This window comes from Trachypithecus francoisi, unplaced genomic scaffold (assembly GCF_009764315.1).
Source record: "Trachypithecus francoisi isolate TF-2019V2 unplaced genomic scaffold, Tfra_2.0 Lachesis_group1, whole genome shotgun sequence".
NCBI lineage: Eukaryota > Metazoa > Chordata > Mammalia > Primates > Cercopithecidae > Trachypithecus > Trachypithecus francoisi.
This window is the reverse complement of record NW_022681454.1, coordinates 147370597-147395119: the sequence shown is the minus strand read 5'-3', so window position 1 is coordinate 147395119 and position 24523 is coordinate 147370597. Positions and strand designations below refer to the sequence as shown.

Below are 24523 nucleotides of genomic sequence, written 5' to 3'. Positions count from 1 at the left end.
TTTTCCTTTGTCAGCTTTCTTTTGTATTCCCCAAGGCACCTCTTCTAATTTTACCCCCTCTATTCTTTTCTTCAGTGAAAAATATGCTACTTAGTAGAAAAAATAGAAATAATCAGGTCAAAATATGGCCTTTAGTTTTTTTTTCTCTTCAGCCCCGAATTTATTAAAGTACAGAGTCTTACATCCTTGGATTTTTGCCACAAAGAAAGAGATGACCTTGGTTACTTCCAAGTTCATCATGTTATCTTTTTATGGAATCATACTTCTTCTGTCTTTCTCAAACCCTGCTCCTGCTACCCACCTCCTACGCCCAATGCCATCTTCAGTTTCTTTGAATTCTTTGGACTTCATCTTTTCCATCTGCAAACATGCTTAAGTCTGTTCTTTACCTTCTTTAAACTACCATCCTAGCTCTCTAATTCCTTTCATGGTCAAAATTTTTGAAGAAGAAATAAATATCAACTGTTGCCACCAAAGCATGAGTGTGCTACTGTCTGCTTTTCCTTCCAACCAGTGTAATCAAATTGCTCACAGCATCACCAGTAATCCATGTATCTGTTAGATGGTTTCAAAGGCGAGTAGTAAGAAACCTTGTACCACATGAACTTCTTCACTTAACTAGATTATGAAGAAGTATAATATCTCCTATAAGTGGAAGTACAGGTATGTATAGGCTTTGGGGCAGACTTCTAGCTCCATATTCCTGCAACTCTTTCTGTTCTCTGTCCCTGGATGTGTAAACTATTTCCAATCTGGTTTCTCTCATGGATGCGTTATGACTGCCAGCAACTGGGTCTACACATTTCATTGCTTCAGACCATCAGGAAAAAGAAAGAACTCTTGTCTCAACCACTGAATAGAAGGTTTCCATTTCATATTGGTGAAAAATGGTTGCTAGGCAGAATTTATGCAGTGAGCCTCTTAAAACTGGATTCCTGAACCAATAACTGCTGAGAATGACAGGATTTATCATAATTTGGTCAGCTTTCCATAAGTCAGAGAAACATTTAAAAAGTGAAAGATATCTGAACAAAATTGTAAATCAGTTATTAGGAAAGAGGAGAGAAGTGAATGCTAGATAGTTAACCAAGTACTTCCGTTTTCTTATTGTAAAACCCAAAGATCCCCACAAAATGGAAACAACTCAAGTTTTCGTCAATACATGAATGGATAATCAAAATGCAGCATATCGACACAATGAAATATGATTCAGCAATAAAAATGAGCTACTAATAAGTGCTACAACATAGATGAACCTCAAAATCATGAGGTTCATCTATGTTGTAGCACTTATTAGTAGTTCGTTCTTTTATGCTGAGTGAAAGAAGCCAGCCACAGAATTCTACATATTGTATGGATTTCATTTATATAAAATGTCCAGAATAGGTAAATATGTAGAGAAAGAAAGTAGGCTAAGCATTGCCAGGAACTGGGAGGAAGGGAAAATGCGGAATGACTGGTAATGGGTATGGGGTTTCATTTTGGGGTGATAAAAATGTTTTCAAATTAGATTATGGTGATGATTGTACAACTCCGTAAATATACTAAAAACCATTGAATTGTTCATTTTAAACAGGTGAGCATTATGGTATATACATTATATGTCATAAAGCTGTTAAAAACAGAAAACATGAACAAAGGTTTCTCTTCATTTTTCATCCTTTTGGGCATATTTAAGCAGAATTAAATAATGGTACCCACTCACTGCTTTGAAACATCTTTGCTCATTTGTCTTTGGCACTGTTCTATTTTGGTTCGCCCATTATCTTACTGATTGTAAGGCACTGTTACTTACTTTTCTGTTTCTTTTACTGATCCTTTTCTCTTCTGCAGTATTCATCCCTATCTTTCTCCTGTCCTTTCAATAGACTCTTCTCTGAGTCTAGCACAATACCTGGGCTTACAATAAACACTCAGTATATTTTTGTTAAATGAATACTAAATCTGCTGACTCCTAAGGTTAATCAATCTCTCTATTTTCTTGTATATTTTTTGAGACAGGATCTCACTCTGTCACCTGTGCTGGAGTGCAGTGGCACAATTTTGGCTCACTGCAACCTCAACCTCTTGGACTCGGGTGATGCTCCCACCTCTGCTTCCCAAGTAGCTGGGACTACAGGCATGCACCACCACACCTGGCTAATTTTTGTATCTTTTTTTTTTTTTTTCCTCTTCCTGAGATGGAGTCTTTCTCTGTCACCCAGGCTGGAGTGCAGTGGCGGGATCTTAGCTCACTGCGACCTTTGCCTCCCAGGTTCAAGCAATTCTCCTGCCTCAGCCTCCCAAGTAGCTGAGATTACAGGCACATGCCACCATGCCTGGCTAATTTTTGTATTTTTAGTAGAGATGGGATTTCACCATGTTGGCCAGGCTGGTCTCGAACTCCTGACCTCATGATCCGCCTGCCTCAACCTCCCAAAGTGCTGGGATTACAGGCGTCAGCCACCGTGTCTGCCTAATTTTTGTATCTTTTGTAGAGAGAGGGTTTTGCCACGTTGGCCAGGCTGGTCTTGAACTCTAGGGCTCAAGTGATCCACCTGTCTCAGCCTCCCAAAGTGCTAGGATTATAGGCATGAGCCACCATGCCTGGTCAATCTCCCTATTTTAAATCTCTAGCACAGGCCTCTTGTCTTTCAAATTCCAGTGTTATATTACTTACCTGTTAGAAATACCCGCCTGGATGTTATTAGGCATCTAGGATGTGATTATTTTTCCCAGTCAGGCCTGTTTAACATGTATTTATTTTAATTAAATAACATCTTTATCTTCTAACTTCCATCTTGTTACAACCCTTGATTTCATTCTCATTATCTTTTTCCTCATCTTCCATATTTGACTATCGTGTGAAGTCTTATCTATTCTACCTCAGATATGTCTTTCAAGCCTTCACTTCTAGGGTCCGTCCTAACTGCCTTAATCCAGACATTCTGTATGTTGCCGCCATGTGCATATAAGCCTGATCATATTAAACCTCTATTGTGAAAGCCTGAGGCTGTCTCTGTAGACTAGGATGTAAAGGTAGTTACTTTAGTTAACTATACAAGGCCTTTTGAAATCTGGTTTTAAACCTATGTTTTTCTTTTTTTTTTTTTTTTTTCTGAGACGGAGTCTTGCTCTGTCACCCGGTCTGGAGTGCAGTGGCCGGATCTCAGCTCACTGCAAGCTCCGCCTCCCGGGTTTACGCCATTCTCCTGCCTCAGCCTCCGGAGTAGCTGGGACTACAGGCGCCCGCCACCTCGCCCGGCTAGTTTTTTTTGTATTTTTAGTAGAGACGGGGTTTCACCGTGTTAGCCAGGATGGTCTCGATCTCCTGACCTCGTGATCCGCCCGTCTCGGCCTCCCAAAGTGCTGGGATTACAGGCTTGAGCCACCGCGCCCGGCCTAAACCTATGTTTTTCACCTTGGCTTTTGCCATCCTGAAACTGTCTAGCTGTGATTTCTTACCAAAACTTCCTTAAATTACAGTGCCCTTTTATGTTTCCATGCCTTTATCTATGCTATTTCTTGCCTTGTAGTGCCTTTTCCATTTTGTTCAGCAGACTCCTGTTTATCATTTAAGTTTCTGTTTAAAAGTCATCAGTTTACTCTTTGATCAATTATTTATTAAGTGATTGTTTTGTAACAGTTACTTTGCTTGGTCGGTGAATTACGCATAAACCCTTGTCTTCATGGAACTTACAAAACAGATCCTCATTTAAATCTTAATGAAATCCTCAGTCCTCTCAGGCGGGGTTAATTAGTACTTTGATCATAGCTATAATAGTAACGAATCAGATGTTCAAGAGGAAATGCTATGTAGTGAAAAGCTCATTGGCTTAGACGTCAATAGACTTTATTATTTACTACCAATGGGTAAAACTTACTTTCGTCACCTTTAAAATGAGAATAGCAGTATTTAATCATGGCAGGGTTGTTGAGGCTTGGCGGTACTGTATATAGCAGAGAACAGTGTGTAGCACAGAGTAACCTAAAGTAATATAGTCTGTTTTAACTTGTTATTTTTTATATTGCATAATTTCCTTGTCCCCATTGTCCTATGTGGGCTGAGCCCAGCATCATTCATTTGTGTGTACCACAAATTGTGGCACTTAACAAGTGTTTGGTGAATTTTTTTACATTAGGTATTTGTGGACAGTATAATAGATTTGTCTGAATAGTGAGACTGAGGTGAACTTTAAGGCTTCTGGTTCTTTTGTTAGAGCTTTAACTGGTAGTATAACACCAGATTTTGATAGTCTGATAACTTTACTCAATCCCTGGTAAAAATTCTAAGTGAAGAAAGAAATGGTCAATAGGCTAACAACAGACAGGAAAAGCTTGGGATCATTTCTTGAATAATTAACTTGGTCGCAAAATTATATTTTTGCAAAATATCCAAACTAATAATTAATTGAAGATGGGTATCTAGATGGCTTAAAAAAAAAATACAGACGTATATTGAATAGTGACATGCAGAAATTCCTAACTACGTAAAATTTGATTTTGCGTAATTAAATAAATTATAGATACTCCAGCATGTCAATGTAACATAAAATCTTCATGTCAAGCCTCAAAAAAGAAAGAATTCTGCTTTAGTGTATGTCTTCTCTGCTAGAATCCACACAATTGAAGGGTTTTTGTTTTTGTTTGTCCTTTTCATTAAGACAGCATAATGCATAGATCAACTGTACTTGATTTATAATTGGTACTTTGTAAACAGAGGTTTTAGTTAATTTTCTTTTTATCTTCATGAAGGCACCATAGATTTCAGTTTGTGAGATAAAGCATTCTCTTATATTGTATGAGACCCTATAGTACCTGAACATTATTTCACTAAGATTTATACAGAATGTGAAACCTTTCTAGAACTTAAGTGCTTTTATCTTCAAGCTGACAGTGCACTGAAAATGTTTACTGCTTTTTACGGGTTACCATTTATTTAAGTTATAACTAATGTCTACCATGAATTTTTAATCTAAAAATATGGAAATAGAAGCTAGTCAGATATAGGAGTTTAAAAAAACAGGCAGTGTGAAAATTTAAGAAAAAAATATGAAGTGCTAAAATTTTCTAGGATTTGGAACTTTAGCTAGAAGAATTTATTACTGACTTCTGTTGAGGTTATCCAGATTTATCAGGTATTGCCAAAGGAAAGTGGGCCAGATTGAAAATGGGAAAATCTTCTAATATGATTGTATTATGACAGGTTTTCTGTTTAAAACTCATATACTTTTATTGACTTATATTTAAGTTATATTAAAATGTCAATAAAACCAGTGAGATGATAGACATGCATAAATTTGACTAATTAAATAATAGGTGCCAGTTCATTTAGGTTGTAGAATAATTGGGATACTTACATAGCTACCACTGATTTCAGTAATTAACATTGTTCTGGAAACTACTGTGCTTTAATACAGCAATGTCCAGAAAGTTAACAACTTTTATATAGTGACGTAAACGTAATGGCTTTAGTTAAATAAATGTTAATATTTCTCTTATGTACTTAATTATTTTAGTCTTTTTATTGAATTTTGCTTGTGTTTTGACAACCAAGCCTCTTCCTAATATGACCACTTTTTCCTACGTCAGGGAAATACTGACTGTGAAACTGCCACTGATAGTGTCTGAAGGCCTTTGTTCTGTTTCCTGTTCCCAAGTTTAGATTTAACTTTGGGGTTCCGGAGAAAGAAAGGAGCCTGAGCATTGAACTGTGGGGCAGGGGAGCTGGGGGATATGTGGGTAAAGTGAGTGTTCTCCTAGCACTTGGGCTGTGGCATTTAGTAATGTACAATGAGCGTTGCATAACTCCAGGGCATGTTATTTACAAAAATTTTGATGTGAAAAGTGCCCCCTGGAGTTGTGCACCTTAATAGCCATGTTGTAGAGCTCTGTTCTGTTACGCTTCCTTTTCTGAATTCTTATTATTTGTTTTTGCATCTACCTTTTCCGTGAGGTCGGGGACAACATTGTAATAATCCTTGTATTCCCACAGCTGGCTCAGGTAAATAATAAATAACTGTTATTAAAAAATATATTGGTATTTTATTAGAATGTTTGGCCATTCATACCATGTTAACTGGCTAATTGGGTTTCAAAAGATCTAAACTTTACAGTTACTTTTTTTTGGAGATAGGCTCTCCCTCTGTCAGCCAGGCTGGAGTTTAGTGTCATCATCATAGCTCACAGCAGCCTCCAACTTCTGGGCTCAAGAAATCTTCCCACCTTAGCCTCCCAAGAAGCTAGAACTACAGGCATGCACCACCATACCTGTCTAATTTTTTTTTTTTTTTTTAGCCAGGGTCTTCCTATGTTGCTCAGGCTGGTCTCGGAACTCCTGGCCTCAAGCAATTTTCCTTTCTTAGCCTCCCTGAGTTCTAGGATTATAAGCATTAGCCACACTGCCCAGCCTAAAATTCTTACAATTAGCATGAGAAAAATAATAATCAGATTTGTATAGTTGTATCATTTAACTATTAGAGGAAAAATGTGAATCGTACCTTAGTTGTTGATTTTGTTTTAATACTTCTACTTCTTCCAGATGATTCTCCTTTGTTTAATTCTTATTCATTTGTTCTACCTGATCAAATCAGTAACCCTAATGGGCCTAGGAAATAGAAAAAATAGCCTATCTATTGATGTTTGGGTTATATTTCTTTCTAAAAATTTAATAATCTATCAAATTCTGTTCTTGTAGAACATAAAACGTATATTCTATGTATTAAAATGGCATTGCCAACCAAGCTCAGTGGCTTGTACCTGTAATCCCATATATTCAGGTGACTCAAGGAGGAGGATCATTTGAGGCCAAGAGTTCGAAACCAGCCTGGGCAACATAGCAAGATCCCATCTCTAAGAAAATTAAAAAGAAATAGCCAGATATGGTGGTGTGCATCTGTAGTCTCAGTTACTGGGGAGGAAGAGGCAGGAGGCTCTTTTGAGCCCAGTGAGCTTTGTTCTGTTCCCTGATTGGGCCACTGCATTCCAGCCTGGGTGACAGAGACTCTACCATCTCAAAAAAACAAAAACAAAAAAAAACCTGTGACATTGCTTTATATTATTTTTTGTAGATTATAGTGATGTATTAAAGATGTGTGTATACAAACACATAACATGAAAGTTTTTTAAAAAGTAGAAACATAATTAGATGACGTATACTTAGAAAAGTCCAATAGACTTACCTGGTAATTTTAACTTCAGTCTCTGAAATTAGACCAAAGAACGAAAAAACTAAATTAAAAAAAATTTAGAAAGATTATAGTATTTAACTTTAGTGCCATCCATAACTTTTTAAAGACTTATGTTCTACCAGTCAAAGACTTTAGTACCTGGAGATTGTGTCCTAAGAGGAGCCCTAAGTAGGGCGTCTTTGTAGAGAAGGTCTTATGTCTTCTGAAGGAAATAGTATTTCCAGATCTAACACTTAGGCTAACCTCTTTACTTTGAATATTTTGAGGATCTTAGTGGAAATGGATATGAGTGAAGTTTGTGAAAGGGCATTGTGTAGTATTAATACAACTTTTGGTGATAGATACAGGTATATAAAGGTATAAGTATATAATGTGATCTAGATATGTACTTATAAGGTCCCAGAATAAGTGATTTCTCATCTTATCCATGCTTATATTTGGTCAACAATCTGTTTCTGAATACATGAAGTCTTTTAAATTTTGCTGGTCATACCATGGTGATAACTACAAAAATGTATAATCTTTTAATTACTTTATAACCTCTTGGGAAGAGGGTTGGATTACTATGTTAATCAATAAATTTGCCAATTTTGTATCCTCTTTCCCCTAGATGAGGCTTTTGAGGAAGGGACGGGGTAGGGAACAGTATTTCTTAAATGAGAGTGAAGAAAGTAAGTTGAAGACCAAAACCTACACATTCTTGTTTATAATACTGTTTTAAAAATGACAATGTCTGCCTCCTTTTTTGTGTGTGTGTGGTAGAGCGTTATACTGAGAGTATATGTTGTTGGAGGGAGCAGACTTAGGGAAACAAAACATTGTACTTTAGACCCAGATTTGTTACTATGTAAATGACTTTAAACATGCTAGTAATGAACCTCATCTCAAATAAATGGGTGTGTGGCCTTTTCTCCAAAAACGTGTATTACCTTCACGATCTGAAATTGGATGATAAATGCTATTTTCTTAAATGAGACTAATAGCTAACTGTTTGATTATAAGTACATTACATGATAACTTTGTATCCTATATCACCTGGAGCAGTGCTTTATATGAAGAGACTCTCAAAAAATATATTGAAATTGTTGGTGTTTTGAAACCATTTTTGTAATTCTTTCTAGATCTGTGATCTGAACTAAGTGATATTTGCTTTGTCTTCAGATTGTTTTTAGTTGTGTTGTAACTGGATTGTGTTGGAAAAAGTAGTCCTTAAGTGACATAGCTTCAGGAGATTGTAAATATTAACATGCTGAGGTATTACAGAGTCTTTATTCTATTTGGACCTTTTTTAAGTATTTTAAAAAATGATTGATAGAATAGGCCGGGTGCGGTGCCTCAAGCCTGTAATCCTAACACTTTGGTAGGCCGAGGTGGGTGGATCATGAGGTCAGGAGATTGACACCATCTTGGCTAACACGGTGAAACTCTGTCTCTATTAAAAACACAAAAAATTAGCTGGGTGTGATGGCAGGCGCCTGTAGTCCCAGCTACTCGGAAGGCAGGAGAATGGTGTGAACCTGGCAGGCGGAGCTTGCAGTGAGTGGAGATCACGCCACCGCACTCCAGCCTGAGTGACAGAGCGAGACTCCGTCTCAAAAAAAAAAAAAAGAAAAAAATTGATAGAATATATTTGAAGACAGTACGTATGTGTGCACATATATATATATATATATAGAGTTAGCAGAAATGAAACTTAACTTTCATTTCTATTATGTGAACAAATTCTCACTTCCCTGATGTATTGGTATTTTTGTTTTAGCCGAACGTCACCATTTTGACCATTTTTTGTTAGTGTCAATGTATAAAAATAAATATTATCGTTTTTCTCCTCCTAATTTTGGTTATTTTTCCTATAGATATTATCTTTGAGTTACTTGATAATTTGTGAATAATTTTATAATTCCTCTGGTTTTTCTGCTATGTGATAAAAGTTATTGTGCATAAGCTTAATAGCCATTGAATTTGACTTCACTATGGTGCATTATAGGAGAATCTATTGTTACCTAATTTAGTCATAATTTTATCATAGCAGCTTAACATCTCTTATAATTTTAATTGTTATCAAGAAGAATGACATCATTTAATTTGACTCAAAATGTAGAAGGATGGATGAATGACAAATTAATAATTTACTACCTTTGCATAATACTGAAGCATAGCGTATTAGAAGGATTGATGGCAGAAAAGGTTAACAAATTTGAACAGCTTTCATTAGCTTTACATCGTCATATGTTTGTGGTGCTGACTGAAATAGGCTTTGTAGGAGATCTCAGTCTAGGGAACTAATTACTTGTGCCGATTGCCGCACTGATGAATAGAACCTCATTGTATCATTCCCCTGAAGACGAGGAGCAGCCAGTGATTCACGACTGCATCCTGGCTGATATTTGATAATAATTTTCACAGATAAATGTAGGTAGGCAGAATGATGAAGTGCCTATCCAAGCTCCATGACTATCAAAGCCCTACACATAGCCATCTGTGTACTGCCTTTTTCCTTCTCACCTAAGGAGAATTTCATTTTATTAATTGAATTAAAACAACTGTTGTCTTTTGATTGTGTGTATATTTTGTGGTTATTTATTTATTTTTAAATAATATCGTGGTTTTATTTCAAATTTAGACAGAATAATGAATAAGTATATAATAATAGCTTTTTAATTTTTCCTTTTTGAGAACTGTGATTCTTATACTTTTTTTGTATTACATTTTGATTACATTATATCTCCTTCTCCTGACCAAAATCAACCAAGGAAATATTTGATGTTCTTATCCCTTCAGCATTTTCAGAGATCAGTCTCTACTCTTTTAAAAAAATTTTCTTTAAATAATGTACTGTTTATTTATGCTTTTTATTAATACAAGATGCTTTTTAATTGATAAAAGTATTTATTTAAAAACCTATTTTGAATTTTTAAAGATAACATCTTTAAAACATCAAATAAAGGTAACTTTTACTTGGGTATTTTGGGACTGTCAGTTGATCAAGACTACTAATTTGTCAAAGCTGACAGATACAATTTTATTAGCTCATGAAATATAAGTAAGATTGTATTTTGTATTAGTCATTCCTGAAGAAGTTTTGATTATGAATAATTTTTTAATTTCATTATTGAAACTTACAGGTGTTCAGGCTGTATATCTTTATTGAATTAATATATTCTACAGAGATTTTTTCTTACTATAACTGAAAAAACTTCAGTATTTTCATTATAAAATATTTTTCCAGCATGCTAGATCATGATTAGTTAACAAGAGAGGAAACTGACATTTATATATTGCCATATAAAATGTCTATGTAATAGGGAAAAATATAGAATTTGAAATGAGCAAACCTTTTTTTAAAAAATACATTTCCAAAAGTATGCTTTTGATATAGCAATTATTGCACATCATATAGCATGTAGTTTTTAATTAAATATAAAAACAGAGTACATAAAACAGAAATCCAATCTGATTTGCTTGAAAATAGATTGCTATTTCACTCCACAGGAATGGTTTATTTAAAAACAGTAAATGGAAAAGAAATGCATTTTCTTGTGTTGTTCTAAGCCTCAGGGGCTAAATGTAATGAATATTTTAAGAGATTATTTTAATTAAATTCCTGCACATCTAAACAGAGTAATATTTTATTATCACATACATAACCATGTAACTGAGATATTCATTAAAGTTAACACTTTCCGGACCAAGAATTCATGGTATGATTTACTGACCTTGTGCAAAAAGGCACAAATTAGGAAGAAAAATGAAGGGGGACGGACTTTGATTAATATAGGTAATGCTATACCATATTTATAATAGCCTTTTCCCTATTCTGGTTTATAAATGCAGCTACAGAGAAAGGTGCCCTGCTGAGGCTGAAATGAGGCTGAAATCAGAGCACATGCCACTAGAGTGTGGGGAAACTGATCACACTGTCAGCAATTCATTTCAAAATGATGTATTTAGTGCTCATTTCACCTTCCAAGAAAAGGAAAAGGAGTTCCTTAGACTAGAAGGTGATATTGTTATTTTCAAGGACATACCTAAGTTAAAGATTGCAGAAAGGGGAGTGTGAGATGGAGGGAGAATTAAGTGGAAGGAGAGGGAAAAAAAGGCAGAGCAAACAAGGAGAGCTTTATGCAGAAATTCAGTGCTACCACGCTGTTTGATAATTGCTAACATATGTGGCTTCTCTGTTTCATTGTAGTCGTCCTCGTGAGTTCTGGCGCCTTGACTACTGGGAAGATGACTTGCGGCGCCGGCGACGATTTGTGCGTAACCCTCTAGGATCGACACATCCTGAAGCGACACTAAAAACAGCCGTGGAACATGGTCAGTGTATAAACCATTCCTTGCCAATAGCAGCAGGTACAGGACTTGGTAATGAAGAGCATAACTTCATTATTACAAGGCACTGTAAAATGGTCCAACACCACATTTCATGGTTATTCATACCAGAAAGAGAAGTTAAATTTTTATAGTTACTATAGCGTCCTATTAAATTATGGTGTCAAATATATTTATTTATTACGTTACACGTACAAAACTTACTTAACATAGACCCTTTGTTTCAGAGTACAAAGATTAAATATGTCTCCTTTTAAGCGACACGTTCAGCTTTGAGTAAACGAATCCAGGAGGCATGCCTTAAATCCATGAATATCAGGAAGACAGCATTTTCAAACCAGATAAGTTTCTAGGTTCTGTTGTGTATACATGGTTTACCCCCAGTCGTGGTATTTTAGCATGAGATCATGAAGTGAGAAAGATAATAATAAATGTCCAAGTGCCTAGATACTTTCTGAGCCTTGATATGTAGATGGTTATGATAGATGGCTCATGGAAAAAAAGAATAAACATTATTTTCATATGTTCCTATTCTGTATTATTTTGTTATCAGAGCTTAACAAAACATTCTTTCTTTTTTTTACAATGCATATGACTATGATTCAGTTTAGGTAAAAGTCTGATAGGTAAATTTGAAAAAGTGAAAAGGTCCTTTGGATTTGATAGTATATATTTTTATCATAAAATTTCACTTATTTTATGATTTTTGAAAGTCAATTAAGATATATTGGTTAAGGGGGAAATGCTTCTCCCCATGTTAAAATTATTCTGATTTTGTAAAATGTAAATTAGTTTTTAATAAGATCAGAAATATGTTTAATTTTCCTTTTTCAGGGTTTTTTTTTAACATGCAGCAGCTTGTGGTTAAATGGAAATATGTAGTGTACAAAATAAATGTTAATTTATATTCAATAAGGATATTACGAATTTAGATTAAAAATCTGTAATCTTAGGTTTGGCCTCAGTCAGGCAGCTTAACCTCTTGCACTTAGCCTTGAAGAGCCATTTCTAGAAGAAAATGTCCACAATATGTCATCAGATATAACACCAAATGTGACATCAGTCCTTTAAAATAAATGATCATACAGAGAATAGTCAATAACAAAGTGATCTAAAAGCAATAATAGTCTCATGGCCCTACATCTTCAACTACAGGAGGTGGAGAAAGAGAAATAAAATGTAGACTTAATTAGGCCACTTTTGCTTTTAGAGTTCATATAGTTTTTGGGTGGTGATAACAGATTTCAGAGGTTTTTTCTTTTTCTCTTTGTGTTTTTTTTTGGTGGGATTTCTGGGTTTTTTTGGTTAATGATGCTTACATTGAGAAAGTGAACTTTTGTTTTGCAATTTTCTATTGCCATGTCCACTTAAAATTTGAAATTTAATTATTTTTCTCTCTTCTAAACCATCATTTACAGTAATTTGTGAGTTCTGAGATCTATACATGGCCATATGTTTTCATGAAAACATTTTCCTTTTATATCTGGAAGGGGATGATTTGTTTTGTAAAATTGCACATAGACTATTAACCTTTTATCCTTAGATATCAATAATTTAATTTAAAATTTGTGGTATAGATTTAATACAGAATTTATTAAAATCTATTCTTATCAAAAATAGTACATTTAACCATTTTGAAGAATTACAGGATTCTTAAGAATGAATAAATTTTAATTGTTGAACTTTTAAAATCGTATTGTTTTGTCAGCTTTTTTAATGCTAAGCATCTGCAATAATGTTTGACAAAAAAAGAATTCATTAACATGTTTTAACTATCATCTAAGACTCTTGACTTGTATAGAAGCAGATTTCACTCTGACTACTCTTGATAGTAATTGAAAGGTTAATCCAGTGTTAATTAATTATCTGTTTTATTGTGCATTTTTAAATTGAGAGAGAACAGCAAAGGTAAGCATTGAGTAAAATTTTATAGTAATTTTATAATTATTGTCACACTCCAAAGCATTAAAAACAAAACTTGGGTTTGAAATAATATGTTTAAAAATCTGAATGTGTAGGAGATTCTTCAGTTGTCTTACAATTTCAGGGATATATCATATTTAACATAACATTTTTTGAAAAAAATACTAATTCTAATCCTACCTCATGTTTATTTTATTTTAAATAATAAAGAAATAAATTCAGCACACAGATTGTATTATGGTATTGTTTGATGTCAGCATAATTTATGCTAATATATTCTATAAACAAAGAGCTTAATTTTTTACTGGTTTATTAAATATTTTATAGTGACATTCAATTTTAATTTGGTGTCTAAAAATTTTAGAGTATTAAAGGAGCTAATCAAAATAAACTAATTAAGAATTAAGTATGCAAAACAAAATTGTTAATGTGATCAAAAAGCCGTTGAAATTACAGACTTTAACATGGATAAATACCATGCTTCAATGTTGAATTTAAATGTTTAAAATAGATATTAATGAGCATAGTATGTCAGTCTTATATTTTTATGACTCCTCACTTTTATTTATAATTTAACTAAGGAGATAGGACATTTTAAAAATGCAGAATCTTCGAACACCACGAACTGCATTATCACTATCAAAGGGAGATATCTAAATAGATGTGCCATTGGAGATCAGTTATGTATTTTAGTAGTAAGAGCCATCTTTTTTATAGATTGATTTGATTTGAAGGAAAGCCTCTAGTGTAAAGGTGGCAGAGTAAATACCTGAAGAGTGATGTTCTCTGTTTGGGCGATCAATACCAGCCCCATGACTCTACTTCTGGCTACCTTCTAGTTAAAAACAAATTTTTTAATTCTGACAATTTAATTGCCCTTCCCAAGTTCACATTAACTTGCTTGGGGAAAAAAGCTTTAGGTAATTTTTCAAACAGAGACCCTCCAAAGTGGTTATTTATAAAAGTCATGTTGTAATGGGAGATTTCTTTAACTTTGCAGAAACTGAGTCATATTTTTAAATTAAAATTAATAGTTCCTCTTATGATTAAATATTCTTTATGGAAATTAGCAGCTCAAGCAAAGCTGGGCATTTTATTCTTGAGGGCATTTTCTTCCATTTTATAGTTTTAAAATTTATTAGAAATTAGTAACAATGATTTGTAACATTTTCCTAATGCCAGAGCCCAGGTTAGCAGTTATTTATTATCAGAGCATTTTAGATGTAGAAGGAACCTAAGGCTAACATCTAGTCTAACTTTATTCTTTACAGATAAGGAAACTGAGGAAACAAAGGGCCAGTATGATTTTTGGTAGATAAAGGACTAAAAAGCCCAGGTTAATGGACTGAAACCCAGATTTTCATCAGTGTGCTGTGCTGTCCTCTAAAATTCATTATTAAATATAATGGGAATTTTATATTCAAATTAAAGCCATGTAAAAAGTGTTTTAAATGGTAGAAAGATTGGTTTTAATTCAGGTGCCAGAACAGTTTAGCAGAGAATCCTATTGCATTCAAGACATTTTTATTTTGTAGAGAATGTGCTTTGTAATAGAAATATATAAGGAGAATTTAACATCATTTTAAAAGTATCTTGTAAGCATATGGAATGATACAAGTAACTCACTTGGTTTTCTAGGGATGACAGATCATGTAAAGATCTTAAATCACGCCATTGTCTCATAATTTCAGTAATGCCAGATGCTGTTGCTTCCTTTTTAGGATCAACATATACTAGCTTCTCCATCTAAAATTTTGGGTAACCCATGATTATTACAAGATGCACCTGGCTTATTCTCCTAATTATCCTTTGTAGTTTCATTAATTTTTCCGGAGCCAATTTACTTGAGTTGGAATGCTATGGACATGGCATAAACTATAGAGGGGAATCAATTAGTTTAGAACAATAGTTGATTATAAGATATTCTTTATGTGTCCTGTTCGGAATATTGTTATGGTGTGTGCTTCACATCACACTAAGTAGATACCCATTTTTATTTTATGTATGTTCGAAGACACTCTGTTATTCCAATAGTAGTCTTTTTAAAAAATGGGTAATTCGTAAAGTATAAACTTCTTTTACTTTAATATAGACTATTGATGATTCCAGTTCACTTGCTCAGTAGATGTTAAAAAGGATTTTTATCAAAGGTGGAACAGTTTTGTGTGTTTTTGCTCTTTTTATATTTTAATTCTACTTACTTGTTTGGTATTGGATAGATAAATCAACTCATGTCCAGAGTTAGCTCTGAAGAACTTGAATTTTACATTTTGAGGACCAGCCTCTCTCTCTTAGGCCTTTCATTGTTCTTAGCCTCAGTGAATCAAATCGTTTTTAAAGATAGCATTTCTGACAGATTTCTCCAATTTTATGTAACAATTGCAGTTTAAGTATTAAGTTAGGATAAATATTAAACTAGAATAAAAGGTGAAATTAAACCAGAATAAAAAGCATTTCTTAATAATGATATGAAAAATTTAAACAGCGATCACGTTAGTAACAATTTTATTAGCCAGAAATATCTGAATTGAGCTTTAAAATGGAACCCAAAGTATATTCTGACTTCATCCAATTAACTTTTAGACTAGTGTAGAATATACTCACAGAAGATATCAAAATACTTGTTTATAATGGTTGGTTGAGAATAAGGCAAATGAAAGTTAAAAATATACTTTTCCCCAGCACATATAAACATGATAATAATCCTTTATTTTATGCTTGGAAAAGTTTTGTTCTAATTTTTTTTTTAAAGTTCTTTAGCAGAAAGCTATTAGACCACTGAGAATTGAACACCAGCGCATGTGGTGCATATTAGAGTACTGTTGGTAATTTTACTGCTGCTAACTTAAAATCCTCAAGGGGGAGTTAATTACAGGAAAACCATTCTAAATATCAGTAAGCTGCATATTTTCCATGACAAGAGGTTTTTCAGTGGAGCTTGAACAATTCCAGAATCTGAGCTTGTAAAAATAAGTAAATAAATAAATTAAAGTGGGTGTGTGTATGCATACAGTACACCTATAGTATGTAAAAGTTTTAATGAAACTTTAATTCAGAAGTTGCCTTACTGTGTTTTAATATAGGCAGCATGATTAGAACATATTTAAAAAATTTTTAATTGCAATTGGAAGGGATAATTATATTTCTCGTGGTCATTTAAATGAATGTGAATTTATTTTTTGAGCTATTTTAAACCATTACATATTGCCACTGGGGACTCTCATTTTTTTGTAAATGTTTGCAGATTAAAGAGGTTTCTTCTCCTTTCACATAAGCTTGGTGTACTTTAGGACATGTATGGCAATAATCAGAGGAAGTAATGAGCAGGGTGTTTAGTTGTTTCTGATGTGTTTGGCATGTTCATCAATTTTAGATTTGGAAATGAATATTTTTTGTTCTTGATTATTATTCTGATTTAACCTTTTAAAATTTACTATGAGAAACATAAGAATTAGTAAACAAATTTATATGCCCATTCATATTTGAACTGTGGTTGTTTTGTTTTCTTTCTTTTTCTTTCATCTAAGAGCTAATATGGCATAGTGGTTAAGAGCCCAGATTCTGGCACCGTGCTGCCTGTTTTTAAATCCTGACTCTAATTGTCAAAAGCCGTGTTAACTTAGGCAAATTACGTAACCTCTCTGAGCCTGCTTTCTTATCTTAAAATTAGAAATAAGCAGAAGGTTTATGAGAATTAAATGAGCTAACTATATATTTTTAACACTCCCTGGCTCATGCAAAATGGTATGTAATATTAGCCTTATTATTAATATTTCTGCTTTGAAGAAGGAATTATAAATCAAGAAATAAAAAGAATGTGGTATACTGTTTCTGCACTAAAATCTAACCGGCAAATAATAATTTATTATAATTTACTTTATAAAAACATTTAGAAGATGGTGCTTCATTTGCATTTCTCAGTGGCCAATATATTTTTAATAAAGTTGATAGCAAATTGCAAAAGATCTTGCTTAGCCTCAGGGCAGTGTTTCTGATTTTAGAGTAAGAAACTATAAATACTTGAAATGTAAGTGATTTTAGAACATAGTTCTGTTTTTCTAAAAATTATTGGTTAATTTTAAGTATATTTCTTTTTAGCATTTAAAAAAAATAGGTCAGGTGAGATGACTCACTCCTGTAATCCCAGCAACTTTGAGAGGCTGAGGTGGTAGGATTGCTTGAGCCCAGTAGTTCAAGATCAGCCTGGGCAACATGGGAAGACCTCATCTCTGCAAAAAGTTAAATTAAAAAATTAGCTGGGCATGGTGGCAAGCACCTGTGGTCCCAGCCACTTGGGAGGCTAAGGTGGGAGGATTGCTTGAGCCTAGGAGGTAGAGGCTGCAGTAAGCTGTTACTGTGCTTTTGCACTCCAGCCTGGGTGATAGAGCAGGATCCTGTCTTGAAAAAATTAAATAAAAAATAAATATAGCCACTTTAATTAGATACATTAATCTTTTCAAACGTATGTCCAGCTCATCATATGTGTGTAGCTTACAATGCAGCCTGTGGGTATGAAAGATTTTATTTACCCATAGAGTGTATTTAAAGGTAAATATAGAAAGCTCCTTCCCATGACTTCTTATTAAATAGAAAACTCCTATGTTTAAGTAGCACTGTAAGTATTGTATTTAAATGGTATACATGGTGAATTCACAATAAATATGAGAAAAAAACTTTTACCTTTAACTTTATCTGTAAATGTACTTATCAAACCCTAAGAACCTTTGATCTGCCAAATCAGGCAACACATGTGCAGTTTATTGGAATAAATTATATATATATATATGTCATGTTACTGCAAATTGACTGCTTTATTCTTTTTGGGGTTTGGGCCTTATGCCTAGGTAGAAGCTGCAGTGGAGGAAAAAAACAAACAAACAAACAAACAAAAAAAAACCCAAAAAACCCTAGCCATCCGATTTTCATATCAAAAGCTGCAGCCTGGGTAGATCAGGTGCTTTACCTCTGGGATTTATCTAGCTGGAAGCCAGGAGGGTCAGGTGAAGATTCTTAACTTTCCCTTATATGACACTATTCAAAAAAACAAGATTAGGAAAAGATACACATATGAAGTTTTACAAATCACAGTTCAAAAGTTAGCATCTGCCTTCCTGCTTGTCTTACGAGAAAGCTGCTCAAAACAACAGGAGGTGCCCTGGAAGGATGTGGGTTTTGAATCAGAGTTTTGAATTTCAGGGTTTTCCACTTTCAGTTGTGTCTCTGCTCTCCTTTCAGATCCCATTGTTGAGTGTAGGTGCTCCTCAGGGCTGCTGCTTCTCTCTCTAGATGTGGTGTTCTCTTTTCCTCCGTCCGCCTGCAGTTGCTGCCTTGTCGTAGTGCCTGAGTCTGGTACTGCTGCTCTCCACAGGCTGCTCCAGTTCAGGCCGCATGAGGCCCCTTGCCCACATGCCTCTCATCCCGGGCTCTCTGTTATGTTTGCCCCTGGAGTGCCTTAGCCCTTTAGTTTAAACATGCAGAGGAGGTAGTGTTTGAGCTTTCACTTAGTTTCCACACCGCCTTGCTCCTGGATATTTGTATAAGGGACGAAAGGGCGGAGGAGTGAGTGTATGTGTGAACATGTGGATGAGGGTAATGTGAAGGAAGGAAGGAGGGAGGGTGGATAAAGAAGGGATTGCAGCTTTGAGAAGCTGCTGTAGTCTTACTAGTGTCAGATATGGCTTCAGTATCTGGGCCTAAATCCTCACTGGCTTGTGAATGTCTCTTAGTTTTAACCCTTTTAAATTCTGGATTCTCCTCCACAGCCACTCCTCAACCATTCCAAAATGTTTGTCAGTATAACATTATTTGGGGGAACGAATCAGTCCTTATTTTTTGGTGTTAAATATTGTTTCCAAAACTGGGTTTTGATTGTTCCTATTAATGAATTTTCAAAAAAAAAGTACTGCTTTTGAACCCACTCCTGCCCTAACTATAAGTAAATAAATGGTTTGGTGAGCAGTGCAGGGGTCAGATTTAATGGGATTAGGGTGCTTGTTTAGGGTAACATTAGACTAGGTTGGGGGATCAAGTTTGTCAGATCAAGCATGTGTGCCATCCCAATCACTTTCTCCACTGTGGCTGACTCTGTGTATAAAAGATTGACCATCTTTGGCCACCTACCCTTACCTAAGCCCCTACCCCTCTGCCAAAGTGCTCTTCCCAGAACTGATGGACAGCTTTGTTTCCTTTTCATTTCAGCCACAGATGAAGATATCCTTGCTAAAGGAAAACAGTCCATCAAGAGTCAGGCTTTAGGAAATCAGAACTCAGAAAACGAGATCCTCCTGGAAGGCGATGATGATACTCTGTCATCCGTGGATGAGAAAGATTTAGAGAATCTTGCTGGTAAATTTGGTGGTTGTGCAGATATTTCAGCTACCTCTGGGACAATAAGCATCTAATTACTTACTTTTTCAGCTGTGACCACTAGCACTACCAAGCTTATACCCACAATTGCATTAATTGGTTATTTCAAACACTTCCCCCCTTATCTTCTATAGTTTCTCTTTTATTTTTCTATTCTGTTCAGTCTTCTTACTCTCCTCATTTTTTTTCTTTTATGAATAATTTTCACTGAAAAAGAAAAAAGTTTAAAAGCAGCAACAAAAGAACAAAATTGCTTCACCTATCCTGTAGGAGTTACCAAATCTCTGTAAATTAGCATTATAGGTAAAATTCTGCCAGGTTTGTTTTGTTTTGTTTTGTTTTTTGGGGGTAAATAAATCTTGGAGGGAGAGAAGCTATTTGCTTTGATATACAGGTCTTAGTGAACATGCTGTATATGCATGTAACTCTCTCAAATCAATTCTGAGAATGCCATGGCTTTTCACAACATTCACATATTTTGCCTGATGTAGGAATTTTGATTTGCACTCTGCAGATTCTCAGTTTTACATCCCTTATGGGAAAAATTCTCTTGTTTAGCCAGAAATTTTAGTCATTCATTAAATGGTTTTTTTACTTTAATACCTGTGGCTGTGTCCCTCAAGGAAGAAAGTCTGAAAGGTTCTATAATTTCAATAGGTGAAAATTACATAGTTTTCCATTTTGATAATTTTAAGAGAAAAGGCATTAAAAATCTTGCATTTGGTGACATATCTGCAACCTGTGCTACTATGCCACTTGGTAATGAAAAGCAAAAAGAGAAGATGGTATCTTCTCTGATAACTGTAAACCTCTCTATAAAGTAAAATAAAATTAATTGGTGCAAGTGCAGAGTAAGGTAGATACTGCTATTCTGTAGTCTTTTCCTTCACATCCATTTACCCATTTCTTCCTTTATTTTGCTTCTATTCTTGCTGCTGGTAATATATTCATACAGTAATAGAGGTGAAAGGGGAGTTTAATTATATAATCTTGACAATGGCAATAGGATTAAGAAGTAATCCACACTAATAAAGTGGTGTGGGTTAGAAATGAAGTGGAAATTGTCAGGGGTCTTCTGTAGGACCTAGGCTGCCCTAGCTCCTGCAGCTGTCTGCTTACCCTATAATTGAATGTCTGAGAGTGATTGAAAAAATGTTATTTCTTCTCAGTATTACATGCTAATGTACAGAGGGCAAAAGGAGACAGCAAAAGAACACATAGCTTCTTATTTCATCCATTTATAAGGATGAGCTTTGGGAAATCATGGCTGTTCTGCAGCTATCTGCTGCCCATCTGCAAACACAATGTATTTGTACATTGGGAATAGAGGGCAAAACCTGCTCTGATCTCCGCAGAGCATCCCTTCTATTGTCCTACTGACACACATTAAGATTGATGTGAGATTAAGCACTATCACCCGTCTAACAATCGATGGAAATGTCAATTCATCTGAATTTTGAAACACTTATTCACCCATTGATTACCCTGAATAGGCGCACCTTGTTTATAGGCACTATGTTAATTCAGAACTATAAGTGCCAATCTTCTCTTACGCTGTTTTCTTCCCCTATAGGATTTATACCATGAGGAATTGACAATGGAATTTTAAATTCTTTCTACATTGATCTCTCTCTCTCTCTATGTGTGTGTGTGTATATATATATCATTTTTAGTTCATATTTTATATTTAGCTCTAATATGCATTATGCTGTTATATCTGTAGTGAATCTATTGTTTTCAGTAGCAGTCTGATTTGTCTCTTTGATAAGCCCTGTGGAGATTTGATTATTCCAATAAAAATTCATTCACTTGGAAACCCACCCTCCAGCTGTTTACTCCCAGAGTCCCTGAACTACACTAATATTAGATTTGGAAGCATTGAACAATACTTAACAGTGGAAAGGAAGGCTTAGAAAAGAAGTATTTTTACCAGTCATTGATGGAGTAAAGTTGTTATGGAAGAGGTTTTGTGTCAAGCTGGCATAAAATCTCTATCAGAAAATATGGTTTAACATTTCCCACTTCATTAATAAGCTAGTGATCCTTTTGTAGTTGTGCCCCTACCATACTGTAAGCTAACTCCTGGCCTTGGAAGCCTATTGAGGCTTCTTTGCTCCTGGTTGTTGTTCGTGTTGTTAGATAGCCTGAGGCCTGTTTTCTAAATGGAATGTGGATGGACTTATTTAGGCAGAGTCACTTCTTACCTAGAGATTAGACCAAAGCTTTGCGGACTCCCTATAAAATAATTGCATCCTAGTTTACCGTTATCATTAACCTCCTGTTATAGATCTTCTAGTATGAGAATCCTGACTTTGCATTTTCAGAGGAAGATTTGGGGTGGACAGAATATTTAACTGTAGAAGTAGTTGGCAGGCAGTTCAGTACTAGAAGTGAGAATGAAAAGATTAAATACAATTTCTCGTCAAATTTGATTTTTTGAAAAATGTCATTCCAACTTGTGTGGCTTGTCTTTTCCTTTTGGCAGGTCCTGTTAGCCTGAGCACACCAGCTCAGCTTGTGGCCCCCTCGGTTGTAGTAAAGGGCACTCTTTCTGTCACCTCCTCCGAACTCTATTTTGAGGTGGATGAAGAGGATCCTAACTTCAAAAAAATCGACTCCAAGGTGAGAAGATGAGGGGGTTTCATTTTTTCTTATGATGGGATGGTGGGTGCTGTTGGATAGGATTGGGATTGGTAAATCTGACAGGCTTAGTTTGAATTTCTTCTAAATTGCCTTGGCTTATATGCAATGTCATTATCTTCTTTAGTTTATGATTCTCTACCAGTTAGTAAGATTATTGAAGTTCATTTAGATTCAAAAACAAATTCTACTTAATGGCATTTATCATTAGCTCTTTGTGAAGAGGGGAAGGAACCTCAGGGAACATTGTCTATAAATATATTTTGCCTCAAAGGGTCAAGGGTGAATTAAGATACAAAATTCAGTGAGATTGAGAGTGGAATTATTTTGTTTAGCCTTTATGTTTCCTGGATATGATGTCAATATATCACTCTCCTTGCTTTGTCCCCATGACTTACTACTCTGTCGTGCATGCAAGCATGTTTTGTGTGTATGAGATACCTCTGTTTCCCATTACCTATAGTAGATTTTACAAGGCGCTGCATAATTTTCTATTCTTAAATGAAAATGTAATTTCCCCTTTAAAATGTATTTCTCATTACTTTTCAGACCCTGGCAACTTTGTTTTTACTAAGAAACATTTGTAGCACAGTCATAAAAACCAAAATTAGGTTTATTTCAAGAAAAAGAATGGTATAATTTGCTCTGAGAGGAAACAGTTTCTTTTAAAAATGAGCAAAATAAGCAACCTATAGAAAAAGGTGGCTTAAAAAGTGGAATAATTTATTTTGCAGGCTGATAGCATGTGTGTATGTACATGTACATACCTACACATATTTTGAGTTTATTTGTAGAAGGTTCTTTGATTTTGTAATCATGTGAATTATTAAAGCTGAATGATTTAGAAGTATTTCAAAGTAGCTCTTGATGAAAATACTATAATTTTATTTAAAACTGTACAAACAAATCATATCTTATGCTATTTCCAGTACTTTGTCTCACTATTGCTGCCTTTATTAAGACAGGACTTGGTAGATTGTATGGAACTGATTGTTTTGAGCTTGATAAGTTAACTAATCCAATGTAGAGAAAACTTGCTAATTCTGAAATTCTATCCATTAAAAATTTTTTTCGACTTTGTCCCATGACTGAAATGTCTGAAAATGCATTAGTTTCTTTAGGAAAGGAAGGTTACCAAAATTAAACTCTCTGATTTCTGGTAACTTCTGAATTTAAGAAAGACTGGGATTTAATTCAAGATATTCTATCATGCTTTTAGACACATATAGATCAAAGCCTAAAATTTGATTTAATTTAAAGGTGTCTAATGACTTGTTCTGAAAATTAGAATCTCTGCCAATCTGTGATTAGGTTCTTTGAAGTTATTTGCTCCTTTTAGAGAAGTTACAAGTTTTGTCTCTCTCAGATCTGATTCTCTACAGCATCATTAAATTACTTTTTCTTGTTGCTCATGAAATATGGAGATCTTTTGGCCCAATCAAGAAATGGGCTTGTATCACTGCAACCTTCCTTATAGTCCAGAAATTAAAACTCCTGCCAATTTATATTAAAAAATTTTTTTCAGTCACCTACTGGGAGAAGTTTTAATTTTGTATAGATGTTAATGCTTTAAGGTGTTCTGTAAATGAGGACATTTATGTTGCTGCAGTGTTTTTCCTTTTTGACTGATACCTGCATTAAATTAAATAACGAAGAATAAAATATGCTAAATTGGATATTTTTGTTTCTTCTTGTCAAGACTTAAAAACCTTTTTTTCTGGAATAGTTGGAGGGACATGTATGTCTACTGCTGTAAATACTTTTGTGAGTGAAAAAAATGGTCACTTATAGATATTTTTATCTTTGAAACTAAACACGATTCCTTTAAATCATTTTGTGCAAATGTAAGCACCTACTGTTTGTTTGAAAATGTTTTTAAAATTCAGAACATTTTCCCCAGAGAATAAATTGGTTTTTATAATTTAAAGGAATTTGTGTGTTTGAGCCATTTAATATTACTGTGAGGAATACAAGAAGATATAATACAGGTTGAGTTGAAAGAGTGGAGATGATTTCAAAACTGATAAGATCAAAGTTTATATTTTAACATAGGACTATTTTTACCAAGGAATCTTACAACTTAAGCCTGGTTG

General features: G+C 34.5%; 1 protein-coding gene across 4 annotated transcripts in view; it reads left to right on the top strand.

The window, feature by feature from the left end:
• The window catches only part of LRBA (LPS responsive beige-like anchor protein), a 787299-nt gene that overhangs the window by 429857 nt on the left and 332919 nt on the right, over positions 1-24523 (top strand). For all 4 annotated transcript variants that reach the window (XM_033215458.1, XM_033215456.1, XM_033215457.1 and 1 more), the window contains 3 exons: positions 11362-11486; positions 19623-19769; positions 22276-22412. In XM_033215458.1, the coding sequence (XP_033071349.1) occupies positions 11362-11486; positions 19623-19769; positions 22276-22412 (409 nt within the window). The remainder of the gene's footprint in view (positions 1-11361; positions 11487-19622; positions 19770-22275; positions 22413-24523) is intronic.